Below are 26,039 nucleotides of genomic sequence, written 5' to 3' on the forward strand. Positions count from 1 at the left end.
AGGGAAAGAAAAAATTCAGTAGTGGCTATATGGAAAGAGAAGCAACAGGAATCTTCCCAGAAGATCGTCTTCTTCAGGGCATCCTCTTCAGTGCGTGAGGGGATCCGTCTAAATACTTTTCCAGAGTAACTATAGCTTCAGCAGGGTGCGCTCAATCTCCCTGTTGATGGCTCTTGCCCACTACACGAACAGTGCTCCATGGAGCATCCTTGAGTCAGGTCCCGATCCTGCACACACTGATTAGCTGTCAAGCTTCATGTACGTATGTTATTGGCTAGTTAAATAACCAACATTGCCTACCAAGCCCAGTTCCTGTCCCTAGCATAAACTTACAAGTTACAAGCTGCAAAGCAAGAGGTAAAAAGAGAGTAGGAGAAGAAGGGGTGATTCACACATCAGTGGCAAGTGCTTTCCAAGGGGAACTCTCCATGGCAAAGTGCAGGGATGGGCAGTGCAAGATTGGGAGAGGTAGGGCACGCTGGACCACGAGGTTCAAAGTGCTGCAGCAGCAGGCTCTGGGATGTTGGGGAATGACTACATTGCTGCAAGTGAGTGGCAGACTGCAGTGTTCAGAGGGAAAGATGAGACTGGAGCAGAGCTATGGAGCTGCAAATGGGAGGCCCTCCACTTTTCACAGGTTAAGGTGTGATGCAACATGCTGTAAAACATGGTTAGAATAATATACTTGGGCCTATGATGAAGAAAGGAAATACGGTGCTGAATATAAGGAACATGTGGAATAGAAATATGGAATAGGAATGGAATGACCAATGGTGATGGGTAACAGGGATCTCTGATGAAGAATACAATGTTGTAAGTAACAGATTCAGAAGAATGCAGTTGCCTTCACACCAGTGATAACCAGGGTCCAGAAAATGAGGCATAAATCAGTATCATAACAGATTAACAGAAGGTAATGAAAAAAAATCACAAGTTTACTGGAATGGTTAGAAGGGCTGAAGAAAGTTAGAGGGAAATTCTGTCCCACTAAACAAATAAATAACCAGATTGCTATCACCTGTTATTTTCAGGCCTCACAAATACAAGCAGTAGTCTATTGCCTGGAGGAACAAAGAGGCATGAAAATAGATATAATACACATGCTTACTAAAACTGCAGGGAAAAAAAACAACAAGGTAGGCTCAGTCCCTTGAATTCTGCATTTGTATTCTGGGAATAATTGTCTAGCCTGAAATGTAAAACATATAGAGGACATCTAGGATGTAGATTTAGACTACATTACAAGTAACTTCTTTTTAAACCACCACATTAAGGATAATAACATCAAGCAAATGAGGTTTGAAATAATAATATAAAAAAAAAGGTGTTTTCTCTGGCAACAACTAAGATGACCACTAAAATAAATGAAAAGTGACACTTGCAGTTTTATCAAAATAAAGATTAATAATTTTCTGCCCCAGAGAACCTATTTTCAAATACATGTATAATGATAATAAGGTTTGACAGTTTGGAGCGTAAATACATATATTTATATTGGACAGGAAAACGTATTAGAAAAATTATCTCAGGAAAGGATCCTGTTCTAGAAGGAAGGTGGTCAATATGACAATATAATTTTCTTCCACAGTTCTGATTCTGTCACTCTTCGAAGAGATGATGCTCCTTTTGAAGAATGAGTACAGGACAGATAACTCCCTGATCTTTCTTCTCTCACACTTTCTAAGAACGTTTACATAATCTGTATGGAGGAAAAAAGCAATTTAAAAAACTCTAAAAATGGTTGCAGGAAAAAAAGACAAAATTGCTCATAAATTCCTCATAAAGAGGAAAATTGAGTCTAGTCCTTCGAAATCTAGCTCTTGGACTTTTGGTTAAGGATGTACAGCATAACCCAGCACGAATGTTTCTCAGAACCCAGGAAAACATTTTAAAATTAACTTGCTAAATAATACAATCTATATATGTCATAAATCTGAAGAATGGCAGTGAAACAACAGTTTTTAACCACGTATTGCCCCACTGTATTTGGACAATGTGGATTGTGTCTTGAGTGGTTTGGGACTAATCTCTGTACCCATAATTTTCCAAGAATGCATTTTCAAGAGAGCACAGGACTTGGCGCAGTGCCCGAACAGAAGCTGTGATTAAGTCGGACAAAAGGAGGCAATCTGGAAAACTCTATTGCAAACTGTGCCCACAAACTCACCGAAGGCTGAGCTAGATCTAAGGGGAAGTGGTAAGAAAAGAGAAGAAACAGATTGATTCCTAATTGTCCAAGTCAAAGAGATGTGGGCTTATTTAGAAATGAACAGTGTCTATTGAAGTGTCGGCATTAGCTATATGTGTTTATGGTGTTGAATTTAATTTTCCTAGACAAGGTGAGACAAAAAGTTGTGTGAATAGATATAATTTTAATGAAGGATTACAAAGAAATATACATAAGTTTTTAGAATTTCTGTCTTTCTTTACAAATGGCCTAAAAAGGAAGCTTCCATTTAATTTTTAAAATATATAGCCAAATCTTGTAGACCTTTGTTATAGCCTTTTCAGACTTTGCAACAAAGACCTTATTTGAACTGTACGATGTATTTTTGGTGTTTCTCTTCAAATTGTACCCTTCGGCATGTAGTCTATATCAGCCAATAAATGAAAAAGAATGGGATTACCAATTCTTCATAGCTCGTACGAGTTCAGTAGCACCAACAGCCCTATCCTCAAAGTGTCTGTAATACACTGAAACAATTCTGGCAGTAATACTTAAATATTAAATCAATTTCTACATCACACTAAAGAGCTTCCTCTGACTGGTCTGTTACTGGGTAACCACTCTCTGAAAACCTAAACCCACCCATTTCATGGTATGACTGGCAAAGCCAGGAGACCATTTCACAAACCACTAACAAGCTCCTCAGAAAAAAAAGAATATGTGTCTCTTAAAATGAATGCGGTTAATATATACTATAGCTGTCTCGCTGTGCTATACAGTTCACATGTCATGCTGTCCAGTCAGTTACTGTACTCACCCGAGGTGAAAGTGTAAATACTAAATGTTTACACCTAAAGCTTCAGCTTGTAATAGCACTGACATCTGAATCAAAAGAAATCTTCATAAATGTTGTCATCACAAACATCATTATGAATTCAGAATTTTACATATTTTGGTGATGCACTTACTGAAATAATTTAGAAATTCTGTAGCAGAATTTAGTTTGATATTGCAGTGTACAAAGCAATTTTTTGTGTCAATATATATTTAACAAATTTTAAAATACTGCAATAATATATTAATTGAGATGCTTACCTCTTTTTTTTATTATTTTCATTGCTAGTTTTGTGTAAAGATTTTTAGTGGAAATGATCTGACAATGTTAAGAGAAATCAGTGAACATTTTGGCAATCGACATAGATTTGCACATAAGTGAAAAAAGCAACATTCTAACTTTTCACACATCTACGTACAGACCCTGAATGTCCCTGTCCTTATGGAAAATGAATGGCTTTGAGTTCCACTATACTTTCACATACTTTCACAGGGTAATAATGAACTTTGTAATGGTCTATATTCTAGAAATGAAATGTTCTTTTTTTCTTAAGTGTATACATGAAAACTCAAAGATTAGTTTTAAAATTAGTATAGAGGCTGAAGCAAACAATAGAGTTAAAGAAACACATTAGTTAAAATGCGTAATACAATTTAACAGTAGATGACCTCACTGCATTTTCAAAAATATTTCATTCTGATGTTTGCTAGACAAATACAACACACTGTGGGAAAAATGTACGGGCAACTATTGTGAACTGCATAGGGAACACACTGGAAGAGAAAGGAATTAAAAGGACTGGTAGTCGGAACATACAGGTTTTTTCAGCTAATTGCAGCACAATCACAAGGATTTTGCGACAAACTTGCAACACAACCACAAAAGAACCCGGTTTGCAAAGTATGTTTGTTACACTGCAGGAGTACATTTTGCAGTGCTGTGTTTTCTCAGAAACTTGTGGAAGGATAAATCTATCCACACACGGATAAAGGGCAAATATCGATACTTTTGTCTGGTTTTGGATTCTACATAAAACTTGATGACACTTTTCTAGTCCCTTGTAAAAATTACATCTCACATGTAGTTTTGCCTCACCATTTTTGGTTTTCACCTTCACCTTGCCTTTCCCATTTATAAAATACCAATTGATGCTGCAATGTTCAGCTCAATTGCAGTGTTACAAACCATGTACAGGGAAAATGAAATTTAATAAATTATATGAACTATGTGTAAACACAAAAATCCCACAGGCTCAATGCCAGTGTGGTAAATTTGTTCTCCGTATACAAAGTTCATTTTTACATATTTAATCATGATCTCACTTGCTATAAAGAATCCATTTCACTGGCTTGCTTTACTTTCAACTCTCCTATCACACTTTATTAAACATTCTTATTCTTGCTTTGCCAACCCAAAGGCTGCCTGAGGCAAAGCAATCAGCTTTGTGAGTGGGAGGTGTTTTGGAGTGGAAAAAGAAAAAAAGTGTAAGCAAAAATACCAGTCTTTGGGTTTCAAGAATTCAGATGAAAGAACATGTCCGGAGAGACATGCCAAATTTGCCTTTCACTCTCTAGTTACGTATGCACACTAACATATATCTAATTAGTATAATTTTCGTGTCAAACTACCATCGTAGAAAAAAAAAGATTGTTGAATTTTAAATCTGGTGCTTCTGATGGAGATACTGAACCATCTTAGAGCAATCCACAAGTTCTGAACAGATACCAGAAACCTTTTAAAACTCTTGCATGGTAAAATTGTCCCTTCTAAATATGGAGACACTTTTGTTATTCTTTTAAGTTTTACAAAGGGGTTTTTGTTTGTTCATTTTTTTTCACACAATTGTACAGAGCAATTCAGGACCTTAAAAAAATCAAGAAAATTTAGTGTTGGAAAATGTTCAAAGCGGTTTGATTTCAAAAGTGAAGTGAAGGGCAAAGAACTTGTTTCAGATACATTAAAAAATACAAGGGATAAGGGAATAGATTTCTTTCAAAGCATTTGAATGACCTCATGTATGATACCATCAGCACACCAACATAGAAATATTTCTTCATATCACTGCTGTTCTTTATTATTGCTCATAATGTAGGTCTTGATTATGTCTTGGCTGTGGTACTTAACACCAGTCACCTCTACAAGATGACAGTATTCCTATATGTAAGTATAGTCTCCATGGAAACACCATGAAGAAGAGGCTGGCCCCATTTTATATTAAGGAACATTTATGAAAAGGGTTTTAAAGAATTAAGAAATATTTTAATATATGATAAATCATTTGTAATAGTCTCACAGGCCAACTTACTACTCATAACAACAGCTATGACACTTTTCGTTATGTCCTAACATGATAAGTTACATATTTATTACATGCACCTAATTCTCATTAACAAATTGGTCCTGTAAAAAAGTTACGAATGGATTATCCATATGAAACATTATCAAATTTATAAAATACTATGAAATAAAATTCTAAAAAGCAACATCAACTTATCATGATGTTCACATTAACAAATTCCCAAAAATAATAGGAAGAAATGAGGAGCAGCGGAGTGCAAGAAAATACTGTCAGTGCTTTTAAATAAGTTGTCCTAATTTAGTGGTTAACTAGATGAAGCCTCACTTCATCTGCTAATGAGTTCATTAATTGCTATCTGTGTGATGTAAATATCACCTCAGCAAGTAAGTAAAGTTTTGTTATGAGCAAAATATTATTTTGACAGATACTATTGTAATACTGCTAATGCTTCTGCCAAGAGATTATGCTCACAGCACCTAAACTCAGAGTTTGCTGGAATAAGTTACCTCAAAGAATATGTTCTTATATTTTTTGTGCAATAAGATTATACAACTTTGCCCTTTAACGTTTCAGCCAACAATATCTACTTTCCAAAGGGAGTAACCATGATACCATATGAAAAACAGTATGCATTTTATAAAAATTCCCTTAAAGCTGTACAATTGCTGTGTTTATGGCAAAGTAATATCATGTCATAAAGCAATAAATAACATATCTGGGGTAATTTTTTGCATAGGAGATCTACAAATCATGGGTCATGTTCCTTTTATCACATTGATGGTCAGGTTTCATTAAGCAAAATAAGAAGAAAATATGTTTAGAATGACATGTTGACTATATGACGACATATCCTTCCCACATGCTGATTCAGAAAGAGCTAACCCTCCCTGTACAAGTGTGTAATTGCTCAGGCTAATGAATGGAATTACTGATGATGTAATACACATATTTTAAATTTATTACTGTATCCTTTCAAAATAACACCTATTCCTGCTGATTCTTCATCTGCTTTTCCTAACCTAACAGACCTACCAAGATGAATGTTTATTCACACGCATGTGTAACAAATTTCTTCACTTATATATAGCCAAATAGTGTAGTTATTTAAGAAAATGTTAGCTGATGGAATAAACCATCTCTTTTACTGAACTCACATGAAAAAATCCCAGTGGTCCTGATATATACGGCATTTTCATTCCCAGCAGATACTTCACTTGCGAAGTCACGACGTGTGTAGCTGCTCCTGTTGTCATCGCGCTTATCACTGGTTCTGTTAACAAGAAAGTAGCACTGCCCAATTGCAGCATAAACATCGCTACCTAAAAGGCAAAGGTATGTGTATCAGCAATTATAATAAAACACCGCTTCCTGGTGATGAGACACTGAGCCAGGGTCCTTTTAATATACTGTAAGATAAATCAGATAAAGATAGAAAGCAGAAGTCCTTAGAAGAATGTATCTAGCTAAAAATGGAAGCCATTGAAGAAGCTCTGTGGGTTTACCTGCGTTGTCTTATTCACTTAGCTAGTTTACCAGACTCTAACATTAGTTTAGTAACAAAAGCAGGCTCAGAAAAACTGTCTTCATGCAATGTTTATTATTCTCTGCTGCTCAAATACAGGAGCACAATAAACCCTATAAAAACATCAACTCAACACAGGAATAAGAAATAAAGCAACTCAAAAGGTGAGGGTGGCACTAAGACTCATTCCTGCCCCACCGATATTCACCCTGAGTAGGCAAAGGGCAGTATCTTGGCTCAGCTTACTGATTGCCAACTTAATATATCAGGATTCCTAATGTTAGTAATTTCAACCACTACCAAATTTATTAAGTGCTAAAACTATGGAGAGATGAGTCTCATGGTGAGAGCTGCATCACCCCGTGGAGCCCTGCCCTGCCCCAGGCTGCGGCACCATCAGATTTCCCTTCCCACGCAGTCACACAACTGCTTTACTCCTCCAGTGGACCTGTAGCCTCCTGATATCCCCTGACCCTGTGCACAGGGTTGGGTATAACATGATACTTGGTGCTCTCACGCTACAATATCGTAATATCAAATATGTCGAGTGTCACCAGTCCACTGCCTCTAGTTACATCAGCTTCAACCATTGAGGTTTCTGGTTTTGCAGTTATTCAGGTAAGGGAGCGACAGAAGTTGCTTCAGATGATGGAGGATATAAAAATACAAAGAAACAGGGATGTTTATATAGTTATGTGTTCTGTATGAACAAACTGTATAAACTTGCAGTAGAAGTAAACTATTTTAAAGGCCTTTAAAATCTACTTCCGGTGCGTTTCATAAATAATTGAATTAACTTAAAGTGGAATATCTGTATACAGTCAGAAAATTTAAAACAGGAAGAAAAATTCAACATCCAATTGCATAAACACAATCCCATATACAAACTGGATTTCTCCTTTAGAAAAAAGAGTAGACTTTGGCTCAGCTATATTTGACCTTGAAGATTATTTCAGCATTGGTGCAATTTTTACAGAAGTTGTTTCAGAGTACAGGCATATAATCCAGGAATCTGGACTACAGCTGAATCTATAACTATTGTAGATACTTCATAGGAATATGGGACAAATACCCAGAGTATTATTGTGTACTAATGTGTTTTTTTCCCTTGTCTTAGACTGCAATCACTCCTTTCCTCTGAAGAATGAGATTTGACAGCTCTTAATTCTTTGAACAAGGTTGTTACACACCTGCAGAAACTACTGTGGTTGGCGTAACACTTAATCCTTTTCTGATGCATATTAAGATATTAAGTTCAATCAAAATTATTTCCCCTTACAATTAGTTCTGCAGATTCATTAGATGAAAAAAGCAGTTTCTTACTTTGATAAACTTTTGCATTTGCTATTCTTCTGCTTGAAAAGTTACATGGACTTGGCACAGAGTTGTTTGGTACAATACTTTCAAAGAGTATTATTTTGTGTTCAATATACTAAATATCCCCCTTTTGGAATACATCACAGTCTCCTTTGCTTTGCTTTACTTTGTTTTGTTCTCAAGCTAAAAGAATAATTTCCAAAGGTTATCATTCTTTATGCTTGAACATCCTTTATTTTTTCACCATAAATCTCACCTGTATGCAGTTAGCTATGAGTATAATAGCACAAAAGAAACAAAAATACCAAAGTGAATGGCTTTTAATTTACCACAAAAACCTCTAGTAAGCAATTTCCTCTTTCATCTGAGAGATTAAATCTGAGATTTTTTTTTATTCTGTTTACCACTAATAGCGTGTGAATGGCTTTGTACTATGAACAATCAGAACATTGATCGCCATTCAAGATTGGACCCCAATAATGATAATTATTGTTATACCCTCAGTGAGTATTAATTTAGTTAGTCAGGCCTAAAACCAATAATTACTAACTTCAGATATTCTGTTTAGCTGTTTGTTCTAACAGTGTGCCTATTCATATATTTAAAACAATGTTCCCAGTAGCAAAGTTTAATAAGAAACAAATTCTCCTTTCCCTAGTGATTTTTTTTGGTTTGGTTTTTTTTTTTCCTAAGATCTTGTTGTATTATATGGATGCAAAATTTCAAACTGTGTAATAGCTGAGTTTCCAGAGAATGAGATGGATGCTTATTTAGCTGTGGATTCAAAACCACAGAGACAATTCTGTGAAGTACGTAATATCACAGAGAAATATTAGTTAATATTGGCATTTCTGAGAAAATTATTGGGGTGAATTACACGGAAATGATGTCATGATTGCAGAACTTAGCAACTTCAGCATCACTCTCATATTTTCTTTTTTTTTTTTACTTTAAATCTTCAGTATTTTAGGGGGATGTGATTTAATTACTACCTTCACAGGTAGTAATTAAAAGGTCATATTTCAAACATACTTTTTATTTTTTGCTTATAACGGTGGGTTATGTAAAATACATCCAAACCATGAGTATGGTTTCAGGTAGACAATTTCTGCAGCCACTCAGTTAAACAAGCAGCAGCCTACGCTGGTTCCTGTCTCTTGCTGCAGAAGGCAGCTCAGGACTTGCAGAAACGTCAATGCTTCACCAGCATGTACCTGCTAGTCTTTATTGGCATTAGAGTTAAACAAATATAAGGTGCATCCATATATCTTCCATGGTGAAGACCTAACAATGAAACAACCAAAACAGAAAACACCCAGGGAGGAGGGTCTACTGTTCAGCATAAGCGGATGGGGGAAACTCCTGCTGTCCTCGCAACATGAGCTATGTACAGAAACTGCCTGGATGAAGAGGGGGCAAAAAGCTGTTTTGAAACAAGCCTCCCAAATCTAGTCGCATGTGGGTATTCTTGACAGCTATACTTAATATTTTTAGCATTTATGCAGGCCCAGATCAACTCTCCAGATAAACCTCCGTGTTCGGGAACAGACATACAGCTCACAGCTTGCTGCCTCTGCTTTTTGCATAAACACCATTTGAAACTATAGAGCTGACAGCACTATTGCATCACTTTCTGTTATGTCATAAAAACTTTCACCTACTAAGCAATAACCAAAACGTAGAAAGTTCAATATTCTTAAAGAAATTTCTAATAATCTACTTAATCCTTGCTGTGGGCTTGACGTAGGTTTCCCATCTTATTTGCTGATATATTGTATGATTTTTCTTCCTTCTTGGTGCAGAAAAACTACAAGGAAAATTGACAGTGAAATGTCAGAACAGTAACAAAAAAGTACAAAAAAATGCCATACGCAAATAGGTTTCTCTTCTCTGTTTGTACTAATACCGGGCTTTTCTTGAACTGTAAAAGGAAGAAAATTTTTACATAGTTTAAGATTGCCTCCAGAATTTCTCATTTTTCAAAATTTTATTCCTGGAACTTGAAGGAATATTTCAGAGAGAGAATAATCACAGTACAAAAATTATTTTAAAGTTGCATGGCTACTGTTTTTTTGTGCAAATTTTTCAGTACATCACACTATGTTAAAAGGCTCATTAAGAAGTAACTTTCTTGAGATTAATTTTGCTTTCACCAGGTGTACAGTCATGATTAAATTCATGCGAATGAAATCAGGATCTGTCATAGAAAGGAAAAAAAAAAACCACAGGAGGAATGCGAGGCAATGCAGCCTTGAGTTAATGCACTATAAAGGAGAAAAGATTATGGAAACAAATTATAAAACCAAGTGCTTAGACAGAAATGGTGGAAAGTGGTATTTCTAAAATAAAATAGAGGTAAAAAATTAAAAGTAAATTTGAGAACAGAAGGAAGATAATGCAAAGGGAACCTTTTCTCCAGCTATCTTTACTGCTCCATAATTTTGCCCCAACAAGTAGAAGAGAATGGGGATTTAGCCAGGAGAAGAGAAATGAGAAATTGGAAAATGCAAAGCCCTTGTGTTCATTAATTCAAGCCCTTTTGGTTCTTGTCCACTTTCAATACTTTCTTCCCATGACAACGTGCTCAGATTATTATTGTTAAAATACCACTCTCACTGTGGAGGCAATCTAACTTTATGGCCAGTAAAAATTTTTATCACATAACAGGCACTTTGGAAATCACTAATCTCAAAGTTTCTGTCCAGGGTAATTGAAAGGCTGATATCATGTTACCTGCTGCATGAATTCAGTTTGGGAGAATGAATTTTAAACCCCTCAAAACTCCACATTTGGGAAAGTGCGGCTTTTTTTTCACGATTAAACCAAACAAAAAGTGCTGGTACTCTTTCTGCTCATTTGCTGCATGGGCTAAGAAGAAGAGGTCAGCGAAGGGGAATATCTCTTGAAAGGAAACAGTACAGACTGTGAGCCTCTCATTTAGTATGTTGTATTGGCTACCTCAAAATCAGAGGTTGCAAAAGTGAAGACATCTATGGACCATCTGGAGATGAACAGTCAGACACGGACAGTTCAGCTTGACTGAGTCACCAATTTAAAATCTTTTTGGCCTGTTTCAACAGACGTTATAGTTAGGAGCTTTTGGTCTTTTGAATTACAGCTCTTAACTTCATTGTGGGCAGCTTGCAAGTATTTGGTAGTTTATGATGGTGTGAGGAGTGAGCTTTCCTCACTCCAGGGCCTGAAAAGACCTCTTTCTGTGGTCTTTCTGGACTAACACATAGCACGCTGTACTGTAATTGCGGGAACCAGGACTCCCGTCCAGCCTAGTTGTCCTTTTCAGGATACAGAATATGAGCCTGCAAGAAGTTATTTCCACTGCAAAAGAAAAAATGAATTTTCCTGATTATCATTGTATAGTAAAGACTCGTGTTTGTAGTTCATGAATAACTATGCACAACATAGAATAGTGCACCACAGTTTTCCCCACAGGGAAACAAAGCTTTGGACAAGAATATTAGCCTTACAAAACCAAACTTATTCAAATGTCCTTCTTCAATGTTAAACAAGCTGATAATAAACCATGTAAATTTGTTCTCCAGATAACCAGAAATATTTTTTTTCCAATAATGTACATCAGCAACTAATTATATGTAAGTTTTTAAAATACAGTAGCTGAAAAACTTACCAGTAAAAATGTAGAAGACTGGAATGTAATAACGAGCCATTTCTCATTTACAGAGGAATATCACAATTGAAGTCTGTAGTACTGTGGTTCTTGAGAGAATACAACCCTTTTTCTAGGATATTTTTTTTTCTCACTTTGAACTGCAAGCAGCTTTCCTCTATTTAGTCAGCAAATCCAATGTTTAATTTCAGTTTAGTATGTTGGGGTTTCTTACAGACACATATATTTATGCAAGTAATCTTGTACAATAATATACTAATAGGAAAAAAAAAATCTTACCCAAAATCTTTTTTCTGATTATTTTTTGATGCTGTAAAGGCATCATCCAATTCTAATTACAAAATCATTCCATAGGCATCTGTTATGTTCTGTCATTTCCTCTCCCGATCAATACCTCTGAGGTATTTAATATCAGGGAATAATTCCATTAACCTGATTAGCTTTCCATGCCCTGTTTATCTTTATAGAGTAGTAGTTACATAAACGTAACAAAAAATCTGCATTATATCTTCCATTCTGCTCTTAAAAATGAAATAGTCTCTGTGAATGCATTATATTAAATGCTTTGGGTAATTACAGTTTTTATTTTATGTTTAGTTATTTTCTAGTTTAATACTATGTTCTTTTCATCAGGATGCCTCTTAAGACAGCTAAATATCTTCTTTCTTTTATGAACACTCAGGAATCTGAAATTAATTACTTGAAAAAAATTCAGGCAGCTAAGCCCCAAATTTCAAATCTTTTAAGATCCTGATATCTTGACAGCACTGCGATTCACAGAGTCTGCTCAGAACTTGCCTCACACACAAGTGCACACTTGCGGTCTTCACAAAACACAAAGCAGCCAACAGCAGTTCGGCTCAAAAACACACCTCTTCCCTTTGCCTTTCTTCTATGGCCCACTGTTTTATATGTTTTTTCCTTTTATTTTTTTTTTTCTGTAACATTATTTGTTAATTAGTGTACTTAGCCAGGCTGCTGGAAAAATGGTATCAAATTGCTTTTCTGGCCAAGGAGGTTCAGGTCCTTACCTATGCTTTCTAGGAAGGAACCAGCTGTTTGGAGAGGGACATTTCATCCCTCCTGTGGAAGCTGCCCAAAGTATGGAAAAGTCATAGCATCAGTCCTTTTTGTGTAATTAGCAGCTGGTTATAGCACTGCATTTTTCTTTATTTTCAATATAAAGCAACAATTTTATGGGCAGACTCCCATTAGACAGGTCTGTTCCCTTCCCAGAGAACTCCCACCCCAACTACACTGGCAACTCTACTTTGTATTTCAGGATGTCTTCAATAGAAAACTGTTGCCTCAAAATACACCATATTTTTCTTATCGTCCCAGAGTATCTCATCTGCTCCAGGCTATTCATTAATTTTTAGTTTAGGCTGATAAATAGAAGCAGGTCACTGACTTAGCTCTCCATTACCAACAAGATGTCCCCTGTCACCTTATCTGGGAATTGCACCAACTGTTAGCCAGGAGACTGGAATCATGATGAGAAACACCGAGTCCCACACTTGACAGCACCTGGAATGATGGCAAAGTTTAATCATAGCCTTGATCCAGACTTTCACGTGAGTCTCATGGATCAGTAGCTTCAAGGCACTCCTCCAGGGTATGGGAAATAATTATTTTAATCTGGTCTCTAACCACAAAACTTGCATGGAACATTAGTGGCAGCACTACAAGCATCAGCTGTATTCGTATGACTCTAATGCAAGTGACATTGCTAACCTGGTATAGAAGCCCACACACGTGGCATGGTTCCCTATCAAACCTGCTTTGAAGACGCAAGCAGAGGGTTTTCTGGTTCTTCTCATCCCACTCAGGCTTAAGAGCAAGAGGTCTAGAGGATTTACACACCTAATAGGATTCGGCAGCAACTAAGCAAAAAATTTCTGCATTGGATTTTAAAGTTAGGTCAAATGCAGGAACAAACTTCCTGCTTGAGACATTTTGGCCTTTAACACACAAGCCAAGGAGACTGTCAGGCTGTGAGCACAGCAATCCCACATGAAGACCTCTGTGCGTGCTCAAAGGATTCTGCTGCTACAAGGAACCTGCACATGATGCAATGTTGTGTTGCTCACACTGGTGCAATGGGACAGCACAGGCAGCAGCCAGGCACAGTCAGCATCAGGTCTACTCCGTATGCTGTCCATAGGGTTTCCCTCATGCTGCTGCCCCAAGTCATAATTCTGTAACAAACCAAAGAATGAAAAAAATGCAACAGAGATGACCATGCTTCTTGATATTTCTTATCGACTAACATAATCCTGTGCCCCATATGCTGCCAAGCGTACGAAACACTGGAGAACCCATTCTGGGCTCCTTTGCTCGTCCTCTGCATGGTAGAGGGATCCAAACTACCAAGAGCAGGGGTCCAAGTTTATTTCAGGAGGCCAGGTACCCAGGAGGTGTTGCAGTCGAGTGCTGGAACATTTCCACCAATTTAATGTTTACAAGGAAAGAGGGAAGCCTTCTTTGAAGACCTAAGCAACTGGCAATGGATAAAGGAATTCAGCGCTTGTGGTCAGAATAGGAAAAGAGAAAAAATTTAAAAGACCTCTGATCATTTAAACAAGCTTTGGAGAATCATTTGAAGACATCTGTTTTACTAATTTATTTCACTTTAACGATTGGTGTGTGAACTCTGAAGAGAATTTAAAGATGTTTTCCCTACTGGTTTTAATTATTGAATATTGTATAGTATTTGTCTTCAAGCCAAGGGCAATAGAAAACTAGAAAACCTCAGGAATATGTCAGTGCTTACCAGGAGCTGATTCATGTTTTATTTCTGCAGGAGAAGGAAAGGGAACACCAACAGCAACTGACTATTATATTAGAGCTGACTGAATGTGGTTTTACTTCATATTGCGACACCCTAGAAGCACGTATACAGACAACTACTACATCTTGACAAAGGAGCAGCAAATTCTTAAAAGACATTAGTTTCATCATTCACGAGCATCAGACCAGACTCATAGTCAGCTTTTCTCAGATAAGTGGAGAAAAAGATAAATATACAGAAGTCATAGCTGTCACAAATGCAGTGCATCAGTAACATACGTTTTCACCACTGACCTGAATGATTCCTCCTAGAAACGAAACTGCTGCTGCAACTCCAATCCTCTGCATTTCAAACTCCGATAGGCCCGAGGCTCCTGAATTATTGTTTGTAGTGAAATTAGTGCTGACTGAAGGAACAAGGCGCTCAACTGCGTTGGCAGATATTAAGGAAGTTAAAGCAAAAGTTCCTATAAAAAAAGCCACACATTAGTCACCAATAGTTCTATATCTGTCTGTACTCATCACTCATGGTCTCTTTTTCAAAACTTTGCCGTTATGAGTGAAAGTGCCATTTTGTGCATTCCTGTCAGGCTAGGAACAATTTTTAAGGTATTCTTTTCATATAACACACAATTCTTAATGTAAAATAACATTTGTACAGCCAAATTAAATATTATTTTTTTTGTGAGCATATTCATTTAGACATGTTAACAAAAGAGGTTTGAACACAATTCACAATGTTTTCAAGTTATCACAAATGCTTTTGACTCACCCTGGGTATGATGAAACAGCTTTTTGTCTGAGGATCCCAAATGTTCACCGTTCAAATTTCTAGGACAATTAATTCATGCTATATACATAATACCTAGCCCAATATAGTTAGCGGATGTGTATGTTCAAAAACTCAGACAATCTGCACTGTTATAAACAGAGGCAGAATATGACAGAAACATTTATTTGCTTAGAGGGATAAAGAAAGTTTAATGACACAGAGATAAAGAAGGATGATAATTCAATATTAAAAAGCACAAACATCATACAGAGCTCTAAGAGCATCAGAAATGCACCACTATGCCAGACCAGTGGTCCATCTTGCCCAGTACTCTGCCTCCAGCGGTGGCAATCAGAGGTGTTACCCAGGGAAAGCACATGAGCCTGGCTGCTTTCCGCAGGCCATTTCCTCAGCATCCATAGCTGTTGTGTTAGGATGTTAGCGAGTACATCCTATCTGGTCCTTTTAGATTTTGTTTATAGACCAGCATTCATGAATTTGTTGAATATCTGTTTGAACCTGCTTGTACTTTCTGCCTCCACAATGCCCTCTGGGAGCAGGTTCCAGAAGTTCACCATCTGATGTAGTATTTTTTTCAATCTATACTTTTAAAGTCTTTTAAAGTGACCTCTGACCAGTTTCATTGAGGTCTCCTTATTTCTACTGTTGCAGGACCTGGTGAATACTGTCATACCTTCACCTTGGCCTTCTTAGAGTAAACCTCCCTGCATTAATTCTTTGGGAACCTACCAGGGATACCTATACGCTGAAAAATGACCGCTAAGTCCTACCTTTTGCTTCTTATCCTTTAACCCACTAATAATTAGTAAAAGGACTTTTCTTCTACCACAAGGGCAACTTAGTTTCTTTAGTAACCTTTGGTGTAGAACCTTATCAGTAGCTGTTTGACCGTTCTGATATATTCAAAGCATTTCTTTTCCATGTGCTTAGTGACACTCATACACTACTCTAGAAGGTTAGTGAGGTAAGATTTTCCTTTACAGGAGTCACATTAACTCCTCTCCAACAGACTCCAATTATACATGTCTTTCAGTATTCTTAGTTGTTATTATAGACTATAATAGGGGTGAAAGACAGGTCTGCAGTTCCCAGGATTCCCTCCAGAGCCCTTCTGACAGTGAAATTACACTGGTAACTTCACAGTCTTATGGCCTTGTTACACCTTTGTCAGAAAGGTGTCCACCAGTTTCCTTCCCAGTGTCCTATTTTTATGTATTTAAAGAGCCTTTAATTACCAGTTTGATCATCCTCTCTATGGCACTCTTCAAATTCCTTCTTTTAGTCCTCTAAATGTCCTGCATATGTTTGACCTACCACATTTCATGGCTTTCCTGCTCACCTCATTTGGTCAAGCTTTCTATTTTTCAAGTGCCAAACTCTTCCCTGTGACAGTCCCCGTAATTTTCCCATTGAGCTATGAAGGGGTTTTTTTTATTTGAGGGGTAGGGAGAGCAGGAACGGGACCCAAACACTTAAATGTCATGTAGTTCCTCCATGGTTGATTACTGTGCATCTTGCTCTTTTTCATGCTTTTCTTCATTTGTTCCAAGCTCATCTCTTCTCCCTAGTAACTGATCTCCTCTTCCTGGTATCCAGTGATAGGACATGAGGGAACGGTTCAAAGCAGAACCAAGAGAGGTTTAGTCTGGACATTATTAGGAAGCATTTCTTTACCAAGAGGGTGGTCAAACACTGGAACAGGCTTCCTAGGGAGGTGGTTGATGCCCCAAGCCTGTCAATGTTTAAGAGACATTTGGACAATGCCCTTAATAATGGGCTTTAACTTTTGGTCAGCCCTGAAGTTGTCAGGCAGTTGGACTAGATGATGTAGGTCCTTTCCAACTGAAATATTCTGTTCTGTTCTATTCTATTTTATTCCATTCCATTCCATTCCATTCCATTCCATTCCATTCCATTCCATTCCATTCCATTCCATTCCATTCCACTCCACTCCTTTCCCCTCCATTCCATTCCATTCCATTCCATTCCATTCCATTCCATTCTAAAATGCTGGTAAGTGTAGAGATTGTCACCAAAGTACATGAGGAATTACAAAGCATTTGGGGATCTGAGGCAGGTGGTATAGCTCCAGTTCAGCCTGCACACCAGAACTCCCTAACTGAGGCTGGTGGGATGAGTGCATGAGACGTTTCTACTGAAAGGATCAACAGCATATGTCACACACATTTATTTAAAAAATATCTTAACGATAGCAAGATAACTGGTTTGTTTCCTTTTTTTCTTGAGATTAAATTCTGGAACAGACACCTGTGAAAGGAACAGATTTCCACACCAGGGACTGTGCAGGAATGTGTAGCCATGGAGCTGTGGGACTCTCAGCAAATCATTCTCTGAATAGTATTCCCTCCCAAGGATAAAATATCAGACGTAGCTGTTTGTACTTACCCATTTTATCACCTGTTTTCATTACTAGAATTTATGTCAGCCAGATACTTATTTACTTACTTTCCTACATATGATCGTACAATGGGTTCTGGTCTTTCTAATAATAGTACACGAACAAACTGCTGACAATACACTGCTAAATAATTAATTTTTAGTATAGTTTTATGTTTTAATATATTAAAAAAAAAAGTTGAAAAAAGTATACTAATCTATCTCTACTCAAATGTCAAAATTCTTTTCCAAATTCTGAATTTTCCCTTTTTTCTGGAACGTTTCTCTTTCTTACATGAGCTGAGTCCATTCCATCACTCATTACAGCACCAAGTCAGTAACAGCATCCACAGGTCCTTCTCAGGCATCAAAAAGATCACATATTTTCTGTGTCTTTAGGGAAAACAAAGTTTCAGCTTTCCTTTTGCTGCAGGGCAATAGCTGTTCAGCAATTTTTAATAATTTAACTGAATATTTTTGAGTACAAAAGGTGCTCAAAATAGTGGCTAACTTCTTACTAAAACATTTGTCAGTGCATACACTTGAGCAATCAGATTCTGCAGAGTTAATTTTTTATGTGATTACCCTTTCCTCCTTTCAAGAATTTTTTCTCCTCCACAAGGAAAACATACTTCCTCCTTGGTTAAATCATCTGGTGACCACAGGGGCTGCTTCCCTTCACCCAGTCCTACCATGCTTTACTGCTGGGCCTGCCTCATCCATCCTTCCTGCAAACTTCAGAGGCCACCCGACTGCCCACTTCTGCACAACAAAGAATTTGTGGTTCAATCCCATGAGTTTTATTTCCAACTTTGGTCTATAACTTGGTTTCTTTGGAGTCAGAGCATTTGTTAACCTCTCTCAAAGTCATTCAACTCTTGCAGCTGCTGTTGGCTCTTCTGAGGGTAAACAAGTAACTCATAAATACTTGCATAATAGCCAGGGAGCACCTTTTACTGCCTATCTAACTATGATGCAAGTGGACAGGAGTCATACTGAACCCACTGGGAGAAGTTCTAACTTTAATACTACAGCAGGTAATAGGCACAGAAAGCTTTTTTTTCTGAGACATGCAGGGTTTGTATTTTAGACAGGTGAGAACTAACATGTGTTTTCTATGCCTTAAGAAGCAGTTGAGACTTTTTTATTCCCATTTGCGTGTACCATGTTGGCTGAGAGCTTTGTGAAAATCTTAGCCCAAAGCAGATTTCTAAAGTGTTAAAATAAAAAAGCCCTTAGTCAACATTTACAAAGGAAGCGTCAATGCAATGTTAAATTATAATGGCAGAAGTAACTCCAATATATTCTTAATGAGGCTCTTTAAAGCACTTATACAGGCAAAAAATAGTTGTAAAAAGAAGTAAAAAAGCATCTTTTTTCTGTTTAGTCTTAGATAATTTTCCTTCCATTGATCTTAGAACAACAACAACAAAAAAACACATTCCATTTCCAATTCCTTATTTCTGGAAATGTTTTTGACAAATAGACACTTACCTGTTGCAACATGATGTCCCATTCCAAATATGGCATAAATAATGACAGGAAAGAAAGAGCCATATAAACCAAAAACTGGATGGACTGAAGACAGAACTGCAAAGGCCAGCCCTATAGAAAGTTAAATGGAATTACTTCACCATATGAAGATAAAACTGTTCTGCATTCTTTTTTCATTTTTTCTTTTTTTTTTTTTGGAGGAAAAGTCTACAATTTTATTAAGAGCATGAAAAACTTACCTTCATTTATAAAACCCTAGAGCACAAACCAACTACTATACAATGAGTATCAGGAAGAACTGTGGAAGGTTTTTCATCTATTGGCTCATAAAAATCTTCACACATTCTTCTGAGTCTTGGTCACCAGCAGAAACAAATGGGTCACAGATACAATCTATGGCACCAGCCACCATGTTTCCAGGTTGTCCCCATCAGTGATTCCAAACACTTTTTTAATAGCCAGTCCTCACAGGAGGAGGCATCACTGTTTCACCGCCAGCCTCACAAAGATGGGTTTGAGACTGCCCGTGCTCCAGGCAGACATATGGTTTTCTTACAAACATTTCAAAACCTGTAATTTTGGTTTGGATGGAGCCCCTTCAGTCTGCTTTCTTCTAATTTCTCTAACAAAAAAAAAAAAAAAAAAGTATTCTAGAGTTCCTTGTCTTTAGGTGCCTGGGTTTTTTAATCATTTAGATATTAACATTTCTTTTGTTACATAAAGCTATTGTGCCAGAAATGGAAAGTATTTGACTTTCATGTCAAGATGGAGAATGAACTAAATTGGTTAGGATTTAACTTTACAGACTTACTGGTTACTTTCATTGCTTAGCTATAGAGGACAGCATCCATCTTTTTCGTAGAAAGTCTCAGAATGTGCCAAGAAATCACCTTTTAGCAGAGACAGTCCTGCAAAGCAGCAGCTTTGGTTGCTGTTCAACTTTAGATACCTAAGATAACGAGCAAGTCTGCACTGACTTCTTGCAAGTCAGCAGAAAGACTTCCCAGAACTATGCTTCAGACCATCGGACTCTACTACCATTTCATAGTTTTTACTCCTAAAAACTAAGAGTAGGAAAAATCGCCTGTCAGAGTTTCTCCACAAGTCTTGGTGAATACCTTGTCGTGCAGCAGGGAAGACAGGATTGGCTTGTGTAACACACCAGGTGCTGTTCTAAAGTCCACCTTCAGACTGAGTGACCAGCCTAAGCTACTCCGTAAGTGTGTGCACGGTCAGTGAGAGAGGTGATTCAGATCGATGAAATGGAATTGCCTTCTGTGCATATTTGCAGTCTCCAAAGAAAATTACATGTGTAGGCTTTATTGTTCTCACCAAACTTTCCTGAGTGGTCCAGGAAGCATTTTTTACATGAAGCACTAGTGTATGGGGTTTTAATAACATGGAGAGTGCCAAAGAGTGTCTTTGCTTACAGGCTTTCAGTGACAATTCTGAACATTTTGATTCAAGAGCTCTCTTCTCGAATTTAGATTAGAGTCTGTGACAAAGGGCACATGGTGGGAGGAGGAAATAAAATGCCAAAAGGCCAAAAGTGTCGAATTCCCTGTGAAGCAGATGAGGCCTAGCAGTTCACCTGTTCTTAGAAAAACATCACAGTGAAGATTTTGGTGAGAATGGATCGTCTTCTTCATTACACGGATCATCTTCATCCACATTGCGCTTAGCAATGTAGCACTATCGAGAGGAGAGGACAGGAGAGGAGAGGAGAGGAGAGGAGAGATTTTAAAATATGTTTATTTGAAAACTTCGATGCCTTCTTTTAAACAGAAATGGACCTCATTGCTCTTTTGTGTTTTAATTATCGTACCTACTGATTATTATTTCCGCTTTGTTCTCTTAGTGGTATTGCTTCTGCTTTGTTCTCTTAGTGCACCATTATCATGAACCAGGAAGATCTTTGAAAAGAAATTCTAGTTCTACATCCATGTTCACATGATCAATAGATGTCAAAGAGGATTCTGACCCAAGAGCAACACAGAAGGATGTGCCTGGGGACAATAAAAAAAAGCACAGGAGAGAACTGCATGACCCTATCCAGGCAAAAGTAAGCACAGGGAAAGAAAAGTAGACAAAAGGAGAAAAAATTTTTTAAGGTTTGTTCAACACTGAAAAGCTCTTCCATTATAACCATTTTATGAACAAAACTAAAAAGAAACAAAAACTTTGTTATTAACTCACTAGTAGACTAGCACTCACACAGATATTCCAGTCTCAAAAAAAACCATTATGCAAGGCTAATTTATTTTACTCTCCAAAAAGTAAAAGAAGCAGCAAAATCAGTATAACTTCAGATACACTTTAATTATAACACCATAATTGAAATGAAGTGATTTCTCCATGTGGACAAACATAAGGGAAATATGTAAGATTCAATACTGAATTCTGACCCAGGTATGTTCTTAACAAGCACTATTGGGAAGAGATCTATAAATCCTGGTTAAGATGATCTGCAAAATTCTCTATGTTTAAGACACTCATTCATTAAATGGAGGAAATTCTCTAACACTAAACCAGAAAATTACAATTATAGAACATTTTCAGCTGAAGACATTCCTATTTCCAAAAATTCCTATTCACACACTGCAGAAGAGCTGCACAGGACATAGAGAAGTCACCTCCGTTAATTCCTTTGCATGCTTTCCTCCTCGTGTATTTCTTTCAAATGTTTGGATTCCATCAGTTATTACAAGGGAAGTACAAAAACTCCCTCTTTGCCAGGAAAGGTTAATAAATTTAAAAGGTATTTTTTAAAATATCAAGACAGTTTTGCAGAAAACAGATTATGTTCATATCATTTTCAAGTTTCTGCTTGAATCGTGTTAATTTTGGACCTTGAAGTTTTCCTTATAAAATTTGCACTGTTCACTTTTAATAGGTTTTCACCCTAAGTAACTTAATCATTCAGTTCACGAGGAGGTTAGCTTAGAAGCTGTACAAAACAAAACTGAAGGGTACAGTAATACACCGCAGGCTAAGCTAAAATATTTACCAGAAGAGGGACTACTAGCTCTTTTACTATTTAATGTTTCCAATTAATCCAGGATTAGGAACAGTATACATTGTTCTTTCCGCAAAACGTTTACAAGGAAAACAAGGGTTCAGCTACCACAAAATATTCTGTCACCATCTAGCTGTAAAAGCCAATGCTCACCCCTCTACATGTGTTTACTTTGTTTTTATGTTTCCCAAGACTTTCTGAATCTGAAACATTTGACAATTATGGCCAGACTGTGTTTGATCCAGCTTAAACTGTATATGTTGTGGGTAGAGCACAAGAAGCTCAACCAGCCCTAGGTCACGCACACAGAAACTGTGTCAACATCTCAATTCGGGTCTCTGAACAGGGTTGAGGGGAACAGAGGCACAACCTGAACAAAGCCTTAAGGCCAGAAGAACCGGCTGACAGAAATCTGGCCCACAAAGCTGTGGAAAAGGGGTGACCTTGCCCAGTAAACCCCCAGCATCCAACAAGAGTTTCACTTTACTCAGACTTGCTGCTGGGAAATATCTCGCTTTACTCACTCAGACTTGCTGCTGGGAAATATCTCTTGTTTACAGGCAGATAATCTAAACATAAACCCAGAACTTGTTTTTTTTCCCTTTCACATGTAGACCTTTCACAGTCTTTTTGTATTAAGTTTCTAGAGGTGGTGTCTCATTTTTTTCATGGTGAGGTCATGGCAATCAGGACAGAGCTAAAATTACCAGCCTTTGAGTCTAGTCTTGGCTCTGTTTGTTCACTTTTTGCTCCCACTACTGAAGCATGTCAATCGTGCGCAAGAGCAGAGAGGCATTATAAAACAGAATTACTAAAGACTTCAGGCTTTCTGATTAAGCATATAATGTTATGAAGGTTCAAATACTTTTAAAGATATAATCAGTAGTATATTTCAGCTCACTTCATTAATTTTCATATTAAACTGCTCTACAATTCATTCCATATGCTCAAGAACTAGTCAAAAGACAGGAAATATTATTTTAATTTTTTCGTTCCAAACAGTAATAATACTCAACAGGAATAGATCATAAAACAAGGATCCCACATAATCTTCACTGGTAATACGGAGAAGCCTCCATGGCAGTGACATTAAGGTTTTCAAATACGAATATAAATTCCATGGAAAGGAATGCAAACAAAGAATGAACAGTAAGTTCAGATACAGAACCACACAATATCGTGGTTCTTTGTTTTAACTACTGCCTTATCATAAGATAACATTGTGCGACACAGCTTCTTTGGAAACCAGGCTCTCTGACTCAAAAACCAGACACATAACAATCCTCTGGCACGCTGCACTGAAACACCAGAGATGTTGCATCACTGTTGGTAAACCTAAAATGGAGATAACTACAAAATAACAGGCTTGATACAAATAGAAAAAAGGCCGTGTCCTACCACAGGAGAAAGGTCTCTGATTGTTGGTAGTTTCTGCTAATTAGGTTAGTGCCAAAACTACAGCAATTAAAAATATTTTCCATGGAAAGAGCTATGAATCATCAGAGTATGGTCAACTAGTTAACAATTGTCTGCGCCTGGAAATACGCTCATGATATATACATATGTTCTAAGAAAAGCTATACCTTGTCTTTAGGAAATATGATATGCAAACCGGAAATTTAAATGAAGAAGCAGGAAAAGTAGTAAGTCTAATTAATTTGAGAATTTTCAGAATTTGTATCATTTACTATTTACTGTGAAAAGCTATAAATGTAAAAGATTTTCTGGTAGTGTACATATTCAAATAACTTTTTGATATTGTAACCTTTAATTCTTAAATGTGGCTATATTAAGATGGTCAGACCGCAAGTTTAGGCAACACAAAATGACACTAATACATCTTATCCCACTCAAAATGCTATCTGCAGTTGTGGTCACTCTCTGATGCTTCAGAAAAAGACGATTTCCCCCTTTGGTCACAAAGCTGAATTCTATAGTAAGAGAGGTATTTCCCGTAGATCCCCTAAAATGTAGAATTAACACATATTTAATGAATATCCTATCAATCCCTCTTGGACAACCACAAAATCAGACACCCAGTGATTCGTATCGCAGGCTTTAATTTCTAATTCCAGGATAGCTAACTTCTACTGGAGAAAAAAAACCAACAAAACAAACAAACACTAAAAACATTTTTAATATTATATTTCATAACAAATTTCCTATAGAAACCTACAGTTCTGGAAGATTCTTTGACACTGACTTCTTAAAAGCTATTAACACAACATGATCCTTTGGAAACAATATTTACCTCCAAAAACTGGAAAGCTCAGTATCGGTTCTTTCAGTGGTGCACACATACATATCATGTCTGCAAGATCTCTATTTCCTAATGACACCATTTGCTGGGGCTACAGATGTGGATTGTACCTTCTGTCTGATTTATTTAAAGACAAAGTACCAAGAGCTTAAAATCACTCCTTAGTCATTCTGTCATTTGAAGCCTGGGGCAAACGGACAATGTAAAAGCAACATGGGAGGACAGATTCTGAAAAAAAGTACCATAAATCTTTCAGAGACCACACAGTGTTGAGTTAGCAACCATTCTCTCTTTTGAAGGATGATTCAGTGCAGTTCCTTTCCATGCAACTGTCTTCTTCAGTCTGGTGAGAATTAAGCATCTCAACTGTATTAGTCATAGTACCTGAACTATTTCGCAGTATCTGGACTGCATCTCTCCCAGTGTACAATCTGACATCTAAATCAAAGGTATATTTGAGAAAGCACTGTTCTATTCTGCCACTTTGCAGAGTTCCATATACTAACACTTGTGTCTTGGATATGAACTATTGGATACGAAAGAATATGCAAGTATTACAGTAGAAGAATTTTGGAGCATCTCTTATGAGGAGAGGCTGAGGGACTTGGGGCTTTTTAGTCTAGAGAAAAGACGACTGAGGGAGGATCTTATTAATACTTACAAATACTTAAAGGGAGGGTGCCAGGGGGATGGGAACAGTCTATTTTCAGTGGTGCCCAGTGATAGGACAAGAGGTAACAGGCACAAACTCGAACATAGGAAGTTCCATCTTAACATGAGTAGGAACTTCTTTACTTTGAGGGTGGCACAGCGCTGGCACAGGCTGCCCAGAGAGGTGGTGGAGTCTCCCACACAGGAGACATTCAAAACCCACTTGGATGTCATCCTGTGCAACCTGCTGTAGGTGACCCTGCTCTGGCAGGGGGGTTGGACTAGATGATCTCCAGAGGTCCCTTCCAACCCTGACCATTCTGTGAGGAAACAAGAGGACGGTGTGACTTATTTATGAATTTTCTATTAGAGATAGCTTGACCCTTCTGTACATAAAAAAGCTTGGATACACCCAAAAACAGACAGAAAAAGAATTCTAGTATTTTCTTTTCTTTTAATGGAGCTCCTGGAAACAAAGCTATGACTCTTGACAGACAATCAGAGATTAAATGTTTAGACCTCTTTAGGATGAATTTGATACAATATCTGTACACCACAGAGATTTTATTAACTATTATACAGAGAATTCTATGAACTATTAGACACTGCTCAGCCATAACAACTGAAGAATCCGGCCATCTCCAAAATAAAATTAAAGAGGCAGGAGAGGTGCCTGAGGACTGGAGGAAAGTTAATGTCACACCAGTCTTCAAAAAGGGCGAGAAGGAAGACCTGGGAAACTACAGACTAGTCAGCCTCACCTCCATCCCTGGAAAGATGATGGAACAGCTCATCCTGAATGTCATCTCTAAGCATGTAGAGGAAGAGAAAGTTATCAGGAGTGGTCAACAT

General features: G+C 37.4%; 1 protein-coding gene across 1 annotated transcript in view; it reads right to left on the minus strand.

Annotated features, from left to right (window-relative positions):
• Window positions 1–26,039, minus strand: part of SLC26A7 (solute carrier family 26 (anion exchanger), member 7) — a 72,787-nt gene that overhangs the window by 33,594 nt on the left and 13,154 nt on the right. The window contains exons 2-4 of the mRNA XM_009891856.1: window positions 19,261–19,371; window positions 14,871–15,043; window positions 6,456–6,620 (exon numbers count right to left, since the gene is read on the minus strand). Coding sequence (XP_009890158.1) covers window positions 6,456–6,620; window positions 14,871–15,043; window positions 19,261–19,371 — 449 coding nt within the window. The remainder of the gene's footprint in view (window positions 1–6,455; window positions 6,621–14,870; window positions 15,044–19,260; window positions 19,372–26,039) is intronic.

Source organism: Charadrius vociferus, unplaced genomic scaffold (assembly GCF_000708025.1).
Source record: "Charadrius vociferus isolate BGI_N301 unplaced genomic scaffold, ASM70802v2 scaffold15, whole genome shotgun sequence".
In the NCBI taxonomy this organism is placed as follows: Eukaryota; Metazoa; Chordata; class Aves; order Charadriiformes; family Charadriidae; genus Charadrius; species Charadrius vociferus.